Genomic DNA, 10,728 nt, shown 5'->3' on the forward strand with positions numbered 1-10,728 from the left:
GTACTTGTTTGTTTTAATTTGTTTACTGGTTTGCTTGCACTTTAAGATTTTTATTAAAAAATAAATAAATAATAAAAACTTGATAACCAAACCACCACGGCAGACCTGATGGCATTTTCATGCTTCGCAGCATCATTTGTTCTTACAATAATTACACGGTTGCTGTAACACTACATTCAATGGCTGCAGTTCTTCTGCTGCCAGCCCTACACATCACCACCAACAACAACACAAGAAGAGCACAGGTTTTAAGCTGGAGAGGTGTGATTGTAGATGTCGTGCAGGTGAGTCCATCTCACCTGCACCGTGCCCCGGACCAGTATGATAACATGGCATGTTATCATATTGAAGGCATCCACCTGAAGATGGGGGATAGACATAGACGGTTGAAGTTCTCAGGTTGGCTGTGGCGCTTAAACAATGCTCACTTGAAGCTAAAAGGCAAAGAAAATAATTCCGACAAGACAGGATGGATCCATGCTTCATGCTGTTTGCTGCATGCAAAAAATTGACCACGAGATCCGTCAGACCAGGTGATATTTTTACAGTCTTTTTTTTTTTTTTTACAGTTATGGCAATTATGAGGAAGGACATGTTTGGTCTGTGTAGCTGTATCGCAAGCTGAGTGACAGCAGAGGGCAGAAAAGGATAATTTTCTTTGTTCACATAACTGTGTGAGAAAGGAGAAAGAACTAATAAAGGATAACATTACTATTGTGTTTATGGCTCATCTCAGTGTCAGTAAGACTGACACAAATCTACTAATCTGAAAGCTGGAGAGTCGGAGTCATTATAGCAGTAGTAGTAGTAAAGAATATACTTTTGGTAGATTTAAGCTACTTAATATATATCAAAGTAAATGTGGTTGATCTTTTAAAATACATAATTAAATAAAATATAAATTAACCATAATGTCATTTATGACATATTAAAAACATTTTAGTGATCATATTTATAAAAATGACAAATATAATCTTGGTTAAAGACCGATTAGTAGACCGTCATGTGTAATTTTGATTAAATTATGACACAAAATAACTACTCCGACAGATACCTCATCATAGTATAAGTTTATTCAGCCAGATATGCTATTGAAGGCTATTGAAAGAGCAAAACTAGTCTAAACTATTCACAAAACATAGTTTTACAAAAAAGCATTTACACTAGAAAAAGTTGGCAAAACAAACCTTTGCCAGAAGCTACGCTCACAGTACATTACACCAAGTAGAATCACTGAGCAAGGTAACTACTTGTCATCTAAATAAAAAAAAAAATTATATATATATTAGTATATATATATATATATATATATATATAGTATATATATTATATATATATATGGCTACTTGTTCATAGTGTTCCATTTAGGTTTTGACTGCTAGCATCACACACACATATACACTTTGATTTACATCATTATGAATGAAATGTATTTGCAAGCAGCGCCCCCCCCCTTTCGACAGGTTGTGTGTGAGACCTCAGCGCAGCAGCAAGCAGGCTCACCGAGGGTCCTCGCGCTCACTTTTCGCACATTCAAATTTAAATTTAATTTTTTTTTTTGTCAAACACACAACCATACACAGTAGCCTACGATATGTGGTGAAATGCTTATTGCTGTGCAATGCCCGACGATTAAATGACAGTAAGAACTGGCAATAAGATTTACAGATTACTACAAAATTTACAGATTTTAACATAGAAATTTATACTAAAAAGAAGCGCACAATGTATTGGACCATATTACTGGAGATGAGTCCTTCTTTGTAGGCAGTGGTGCGCGATCTGAGAGCATCGCGGATGTTTTTATCCACCCACGGCTTCTGGTTGTGAAACATTCGGATGATAGTTCTTTCCACTGTGTCATCCGCTAGTTTCCTGATAAATCCCACAACCGCTTCAGTAAACATTTGGATGTCATCAGAGCTGCGCTGGTCCCAGTCTGCGTCATCTAGTGTGTCCCGCTCCGTGCTGCCCCCCCTTCCTCCCTGTGAGGGAAGGAGCAGGTGCACCTCGCAAAAGGAGGGTGCTCTTAACCCCTGGAAATGGGCAATAGAAAACCAATCGGCGCCTATTCAATCACAAAAATGCTCTGGCATGATGTCGCCCCCGCCTCCCCTTTTCGCAATCGGCGCCTATTCAATCACAAAAATGCTCTGGCATGATGTCGGGGCAGCATGGGTGCCTGCGAGCAACTTTTTTTTTGCCAATGACCATGATGCCACCCCCACCACGATGCCGCCCTGGGAAACACCCCATGTCACCCATATCAAAAACTGCCACTCCCTTAAATGATGGTTCCTCTTCTTGCTCCCCTTCTTGGGTTTCTGTTGCCTGAAGTATTCACTAAGTGCACCAGTTGTGGCCGTTTTCTTTATGTACTCATGGATCTTGGTTGTTTCATCCTGGATAGAGGTTCTGACACTCACTACTCTGTAGCCTCCTTCCTTCTGCTTAGCATAAAGTCTCAGGGTGCTGGACTTAAAGTGAACTGGCCTCCATGCATAGTAAGGAGTCTTGTCTTGATGTCCAGTGCCTCCCATATATATATATATATATATATATAATATATATATAATACTCACATATATATATATATATATATATATATAATAATCTGACAATACATAACATTTGATAAAATGTTAGTGTGTGGTGGATGCTGAATACATACTTCAACAACCCTGCTTGTTTACCACTTGTTTTTACTGTCTTAGTTTTAACCCTTTACAGCCGATCGGAGCGGGCACGCTCCATTTTGCGTAACTATTTTTAAATCCCGGTAGCTCTGCAACCACGTAAGCTAGCGCAATAATTTTTTTTGCATATGAAACCGGAGGAGTTGTACTTACATCTTATGCCATCAGCTTGTCCTAGGTCACAGTTTCCTTCCACATATAGCTTTGCAAAAACTGCATAAAAATCACTTGCAGCAACAAAAACATGATATTCCAGAAACACGCTTCGCCGATCCGATCAGCTGTTTGTAACACTTCCTACGTCCATCAGCGCGAACTATCACATGACCGCATGACCTGCCCGAAACCGGAAGTGACGTCATTTTGCGGAAATGTAGTTTTTTTACGATCGGGGCCTTATGAGCCTATACTTGTGTTTTTAAAAGTTATGTTTGAGTTTATGACTTTCTGTGTCGTTTCTGGGATGCTTAGGACTCATATTGCACTGCTGGAAATAGTTTATTTTGATGCATATGCTGTTATTTTGCAAATTTGCACTATAATATTTATTTTCGTTTTTCCTGCAGTATATAAAAATTGGTGTATTTCAAAAATAAAACTATGAAGACACTCAAAATAAATTTCCTGTGGTGGGAAACTAGTTTGTGCAACTTTTTTGTATTTACAGTTTTGAGGGATAGCCTCTTAAATTTCTCTAACTAGAAATATATGTTAAAAAAACAAAAACGATTTTCAATTTTTTTGTAGTTTATTGCACTTTTTTGCAATTTATGTAATTACTATGCACTAATGCAGACATATTATTAAAATTTGGGCTATAATGGTTGTATTGATGTATAGCAACTTGAAATGCTCCCAAAAATGGCTCCACAGCATGTAAAAATATAATATAAGCTCTGGCGGACTTGGTTCTATGGTAGGTCTTAAAGGGTTAAGTAGGGGTGGGAGAACATCAGCTCTTTGTAGCATCTGCACAGAGAGCATGCTTAACACTAAGCTAGTAAAAAACCCAGATGAATGAATGCTGACCCCAGGCCAGTAGCCAGACCCTGAACTTCAAAAGGTAAAAAAAAGATTAGCAGTTAAACTGCTAGGTTTCTACCTGTTCGTGTTTCTAAAGTAGAATCACTGTACGATTGCTTTGAAGTCTCTTTGTGCTGGTTTTTATCATTGTGTTGTGTTGTCAGTTTTGTGTTCATACCTAGATACTACAAGCCACAAGACTATTGGAGCAATGTCCATTGGATAAAATAGAAAAAAAAGCTAAAATATTTGGCAATAATACACAGCTCCATGTTTTGCATATCAGCATATCAGTTTTGCTACTTTGTATATCAGCGCAAACACCTCATACAGACTGTCAAGCATGGTGATGAAATTCCTCATCATAGAGTCAAGTGTAAGGCTGTCACTCCGATAAGTAAAGCATGTCTGAAATTGAGTCATGCAATAGGACAAGGACACCAGTAACTTTACAACATAAAAAACCTTACAAGCTATGCATAAATAAATTCTCACAAACCTGAATGAAGTGAAGCAATGTTGCAAAGAAAGGTGGGCCAAGACTCTTTCACAACAATGCAAGACATGGATAATGTCATTCATGCTATTGCTGGTAAGAAAGGGTCTACAAACTACTGAATCATGAGGTACACATTTTTTTCCACAAGAGTACATGAAGCTGCCAACCTGTGCACTGGCTGGATTTACTACAATAAAGCCTATAACTCCTGGAATACATAGAACTGTACAAGAGCAACAGGATGCTAAGATTTGAAATTGAATAGGAATGTGGAAAACAAAACTTCTTCATTATTATTTCTCAGTTGTTTGTCTGTTAAATATATTTTTGCATAGACATACATGGTTTTAATTTACTGTCCATAACTGCCTTCATGTGAAAGCTACGGAGTCACCAGGGTCTGTTTTGAAGATTTAGTGGTTTAACCTTGTTCAGTTCAGTCTTCCTGTTCACACAACTGAAAACACTGTTTACAAGAACTGATGCAGTTTATAAGAAGACACTCTAAGGTTAGTGCTAACCACTGAGTGTGTATTTTCATTTAGGTCTGTCTAAAGTGTTTGCTTTAGTTCATAAAAGAAAATTTAAGCAAAGTGTGTCAATTTTGAAACAATAGAATTACTGAGACGTGATGCAATCACTGATATACAATTCACATGATATTACGATAAGACAAGATAATACAAGCTTGTCATTGTTAGCACAAGAATACAGTTATTGTACTTGAATAAAAGAGTAATGATAAAATATCTTCTATGCTATATTATGACCCAGGTCGTGATTTTGTGTATTGATTTCGCTCCTCCACACCTGATGGTCGCATTGTTTATTTACTCTGTTTTTGTGAAACCGGACCACTTCTTACAGTATTCTGTAACGCCATATGGGTTATGAAATGCTGCAGCCAATGTCCTAAGGCTGATAAATAGAGTACTCTCTGGTGTCAGTAGCTGCAAAGTATACTCAGATAATATTGTAGTTTATTCATCAACATGGTCAGAGCACATGGACACTTTGCAGGAATGCTTCACCAGGTTAGAGAGTGCATGCTTGACTTTAAACCGTGTAAAATGTGAGTCTAACAAAGCTGTGGTCAACTGTCTAGGAAAACAAGTAGGTCAAGAGCAAGTGTGCCATTTGGTACAGGAAAATCCAAAATGGCTTGAACCCTGGCTTTCGGTTTCTGGGTATGTGTGGCTACTATCCTGCTTTCTGCAAGTTGGGCTTTGTTGGTTGTTCCTTTAGCTGATTTATCAAGTCCTGCCGACACTTTTGTGTGGACTTCTGGATGTCAGGAGTCATTTGACTCAGCCAAAGCCTGGCTGTGCAGTGCTCCAGTGGTGGCTGCTGCTGATTTTGCTTGTGCTTTCAAGCTAGAGGTGGATGCAAGTTCTTATGGTGCAGGTGCTGCACTTCTCCAGGAGGTTGCTCACCCAGTGTGCTGCTTTTCAAAGAAATTCAACACACATCAGAAGAATTACAGCACAAATGAAAAAGAAACCTTAGCATTACTTTTAGCACTGCAACATTTCCTGTCTCCCATGCGCAATAACATCAGGGCCTCATGCATTGGTCCATATTGCTGCAAGATTTTAACCTTGATATTTATCATCATATAATCGTAGAGGGGCTGATAATATTGTGTCAGATGCGCTATGCCATGTAGGAATTTAGGTTGAGCATTTCTTCAGGGGTAGAAATGCTTGATTTTAAATCGGGGGTGTTATGACCCAGGTCATAATTTTGTTTATTGTTTTCACTCCTGATGGTGGCATTGTTAATTTTCTCTCTCTCTCTCTCTTCTTTTTTTTTCCTTATGAAAGTTCCAGGTGGAGGCTGGGGCTGATAATATTGTGTCAGGTGGAGGCTGGCCATCGATTGAATGAAACTCCCTGTAAATTAGGACCAGTGTAGCTCCGCCTACTTCGTGCAGAGTTATGTACTGTGTGTGATGACGTTCCTGTATCTAGAAGAACTAGATTAGTTATTTTTCTATATATTGTAAATATTGTAAATAGACTCTTTTGTTGATTGATCTGGAAGCTATTTTTGTAGGAAGCTTATGGCTTTTAAAACCTGTTCTCCTGTTCAGGTTAGGGAGACAAATGAGAGGCCTGGATTATTTTTTGGATTTTCACGAAAGGAAAGTTGGTTCAGTTTCCTTACTTGAATTTTTTGTTCGTTGTTTTGGCCGTGCCCAGCCTGATGTTTCCTACCTTCAAAGATAAATAAAATATTCAGTTGCTGTAACCATATACGTTTTTGTAATAGAGAAGACATTTAAAAACCTTCTATAGAAAATGTGTTTATTTTAGTTTAAAAAAAATATAAGTATCTAGCATATTAATACAAATGCATTTTTCCCAATAAGAATGTGTCTTTCAAAGAAAATGAGATTTAGAGATAGAATGACAGACCACTTATAATAAAATAATCACCTAATTTTTTTTTACATTTTCTCACCAAAAGTGTTCTGTCAGTCCGATTGCTTGCTGGCAGTTTTGCTAGTTGGCTCAACTACATGGAAGGTAAACCTTTTATTGAGAACTACTGAAATCAACATCAGATTGTTTCTTCTTTATTCAGAATGAGGTGTTACTTGGACACTTGGATAATGTCATTTGGACTGGAGAACTGTAGTCAGATTAACAAACAGTTAACAAATAGAGTTAAGGTAGTCAGGACTGAGTGGACCACATTAACAGAATGTAAAATAGCAAACACTGAGGATAGCTAAAAATTACTCAGGAATCCCATACACCAATGGGAACCACAAAGAGACAACTAGGATAAAAGGTGATTTTAAAGGGCAGGGGTTATCAATTTTGGCTGCATGTTATAAGTGTTTCTCTCTTGCTCAAAATTAATTTGTTTTTACATTTGTCTTCCCAGTAGACTGTGTTGACATCATACGTTGTCGCAGGTTTTAGTATGCAGTTGCTTTATTTAATAGTGGACTCGATTGAGGATTTCCACTTAAACATAAGAATACTCTTTACCTCCTAATTGTTACAGTAACACAACATTTAAAAAAATGTATATAAAAAAAGTCTTGGTTAAATGAGGACAAGATCAAGGCTCAGTTATAATACTAAATAGTATAATATAATATAAAAAAGTGTTGGTTAAATAAAAGATCAAGGCTTAATTATAATACAATATTCTATAATTAACTACATGTTACATAGCTTAGTCAGATTTGTTTGGAATTGCATCATGTAAAGGTGCCACCAGCTTACATGTTACGCGACCAGAGGTCTAGCTGCAAAAATACTAAGACTAACAGGCCTAATAATATAGTAATAGTCCTACTTTCCATTATGCCAGCAGCCAGTTTTTAAAAGCTCATACCTAACAAAGCACTATTTAGTCTATCATACTTTTTAAACACAAAGTTGTTGGAATATCATACATATCTGCCCTTTATCAACTGAAAAAAGGCTCAAAGTCTCTGACCCAAATAACAAAGTTTTAAACGAAGATAATAAAACAGGGTCCCTTTGTGACACAGCCTGAGCCGAAGTTTATTTTTGCATTAGTGGTATCCATCAGTCACACAGGAAGAGGCGGGTCTAACCTACATTTTTTCAGTTATATTTCAGTCTAATTTTAATACAGTCACTAGCGAGACACCATGGAGCTCACAGCTCTTTGCAAGAAACTGTGTGAGTACTTTTGTCTTCTTGTAAAATGTAGTAATTTATCCTGACAATTTATCCTCCCTTTCTGAATTCCTAATTTGATAATGACATGTTGTTTGATGGAGTTATTTGCTGAAAAAACTTAAAATTTAAAAAAATCTAAGACCCTTTTATGTTTTCTTCATCTCTACAGTGACAGCGTTTTTGGTGTTGGTGGTTTCACAAATTCAACATAACTATGCACAGGACAGGTGTAAGTTATTATCAACTTAAAAGCAAAGAAAAACACAGACGTAAAAGCAGAAAGAAAGAAAGAAAGAAAGAAAGAAAGTCACTAACGTATTATTATTCAGCAGTAGCCTACATATATTTCAAAATATCACTATATTGTCAAACTCATTTCTTTTTATTTTATTATCATTGTTATTTTTACATTTCAAATACAGCTTTTGCTCAGATTGTTCCCACTGGACTTCAGCTCTTTGAATATAGCTCCCTCTCAATTAACTGTGAGGGTCTTAATCCCGAAACTGGATGGACTGTAAAGAGGAGACGAAAGGGAGAAGTCAGTGCATGTGTCAGTAACTGGGTGACAACAACTGCGTCTGTCTGCGCCATCAAACCTGTTTATCTCACAGACAGCGGAGAATACTGGTGCGAGATTGGAGGCGAGAGGAGCAACACTGTCAACATCACAGTCACTGGTAATATGCATTTTCATAAAAAAACATTCACTCAAGTAACACATGAGCTTTAAACTATGTGTATCACCTGCAATAAAGCGAGTCGTGTGTTACAAAAAGTTAGTCAGAGGTAAATTAAAGCTTAGATAAGTTAGAGTAAAACCCAAACAAACAAGAAAAAAGGTGCTCTGTCCAGTCACTTTTTCAGGTTTACTTTGCTACTACTGGGTTAGACCTCTTCTCCTTTCAGAGCTGCCTTAATCCTTGACGCCATAGATTTCAACATGGTGCTAGAAACATTCCTTAGAGATTTTGGTTTATATTCAATTCCTTTTATTCAATTCAATTGAGTTAAATTTTATTTATATAACATCAAGTCACAACTACAATTGTCTCAAGGTGTTTTATAATGTAAGGTAAAGACCCTACAATAATATGTCTATGTTGACATGATGAAAAACATCATCACACAGTTGCAGTGGATGTTTCATGTGCATGTGAATCTTCCATTCTGCAACAAGGGGCTCCACTGAATTTTTGTTCACAGAACCAATATAAGATGCTTTGTGAGAAGGTGTGTTGTCCTGTTAGATGGATTCACCACACACATAAAGGGATGGACATAGTCAGCACTAATACAAAATGTGTGCCAAGAAAATATTCCCCACACTATTATACTGCGAGCAGCATGCAAAATTGCTGATACAAGGCAGGATGGATCCCTGCATCCAGATATCACAGCAGAAATCCAGATTCATCAGATCATTTCTAATTTTGGCGAGCCTGTGTAAATTGTTGTCTCACTTGCTTCTTCTTAGCTGACAGGATTGGCCTCCAGAGAGGCTTCTCTTGCTCTGTAGCCTATCTGCTTCAAGGTTCAGTGTGTATTCAGAGATGGTCTTTTGCACAGTTTAATTTAACAAAGTAAGTATTTGAATTACTTTTGTTTTCTTATCCACTTGAATCAGTCTGGCCATTCTCCTCTGACCTCCGGCATCAACAAGGTATTTCTACCCAGGGAGCTGATGCTTATTGCATATTTTCTCTCTTTTGGATCCATCTCCAGAAACCCTAGATATGATTGTGTTGGCGACGGTCATGAGCCAAAGCATAATCAAGCTCATTTAAATCACATTTTTTCTCCCATTCTGATGCTCATTATCCAGTGCCTATACACCAAGTTGCTGTCTTGTGATTGACTGATGAGACATTTGCTTTAATAATGACAAAATTAAACACAGTGACAACATTTTGTCAAAGCAGCTGACTCTCAATAATGTCTGTTGATATTTTAGCTGGAGCTGTGATCCTGGAAAGTCCTGTTGTTCCTGTGAAGGAGGGAGAAGTCGTGACTTTAATCTGTAGAAGTACCATGACCCCTACTGCCCACATAGCAGATTTCTTCAAAGATGACCGACACATCAGCAGCAGCTCCACAGGCAAGATGACCATTACTAGAGTTTCTGAGTCTGATGAAGGGCTTTATAAGTGCAATATCTCAGAGTTTGGAGAATCTCCAGAGAGCTGGCTGGCAGTCCGAGGTAAGACGTGAAGATTTTTTACTATTAGGCTCAATTAAAAAAAAAAGAAAAAACCTGAAAAGTCACAGCAAAAATGTAAGACAGTAAAACTGAAAAAAGTCATTCTCAAACACCAAATATTAAAATAAAAATAACTGTAATTATGAAAAACAATTCAGATTTAAATCTATCTATCTATCTATCTATCTATCTTCTTTCTAGATTTTTCTAAATTTTACAGTTCTTGCAATGCTGTTAAATAGTGTTTTATTAATTTTAAAATGTAAGATGTGAACATCTCTCTTGATTATGTATCGACTGTATGTTTTAAAATTAAAAAATTAAACAGCTTAAGTATAATATTTATTGCCTATTCAAATGCTTCTCTTTCCATCTGCTATTTGTTCGGTTTTGTAACTCTAAGAAGTGTAAATTAGGCATGTTTTGTTTTTTCTTTCTTTCAGCCTTTCAAAGAGGCACTCATAATGCTCAGAGCTACTCACAGAACTCTTGCCATTGTTACCTGGTAGTACGGATTATTTTCACTGTAATCATGGTAGTTCTGCTGCTGCTCATCGTGGGACTTCTTTACCGTGGAAATATATGAGTTACAAAGAACTGACTCAAACTCACTTCACCAAACAAACAATCGTTTCTGGGGTTTCA

General features: G+C 37.2%; 1 protein-coding gene across 1 annotated transcript; it reads left to right on the forward strand.

Moving 5' to 3' along the window:
• Window positions 1-7,835: 7,835 nt before the first annotated feature.
• LOC102306924 (low affinity immunoglobulin gamma Fc region receptor II-like) lies at window positions 7,836-10,716 on the forward strand. Its single transcript, XM_005950370.2, has 5 exons — window positions 7,836-7,883; window positions 8,053-8,112; window positions 8,306-8,563; window positions 9,838-10,083; window positions 10,527-10,716. The coding sequence occupies exons 1-5, from the start codon at window positions 7,853-7,855 to the stop codon at window positions 10,667-10,669; spliced, it is 738 nt and encodes a 245-aa protein (XP_005950432.2). The 5' UTR covers window positions 7,836-7,852; the 3' UTR covers window positions 10,670-10,716.
• Window positions 10,717-10,728: the final 12 nt, after the last annotated feature.

The sequence above is a fragment of the Haplochromis burtoni genome, unplaced genomic scaffold (assembly GCF_018398535.1).
Source record: "Haplochromis burtoni strain Fernald_Lab_line unplaced genomic scaffold, NCSU_Asbu1 Contig_735, whole genome shotgun sequence".
Classification (NCBI taxonomy): Eukaryota; Metazoa; Chordata; class Actinopteri; order Cichliformes; family Cichlidae; genus Haplochromis; species Haplochromis burtoni.

Excerpts from the sequence above, each read along its gene's own strand:
- LOC102306924 (XM_005950370.2), top strand. The coding sequence starts at position 7,853 with ATGGAGCTCACAGCTCTTTGCAAGAAACTGT. Across the intron at positions 8,564-9,837 it reads TGTCAACATCACAGTCACTG|CTGGAGCTGTGATCCTGGAA; the intron begins GTAATATGCATT and ends TTGATATTTTAG. Across the intron at positions 10,084-10,526 it reads GAGCTGGCTGGCAGTCCGAG|CCTTTCAAAGAGGCACTCAT; the intron begins GTAAGACGTGAA and ends TCTTTCTTTCAG.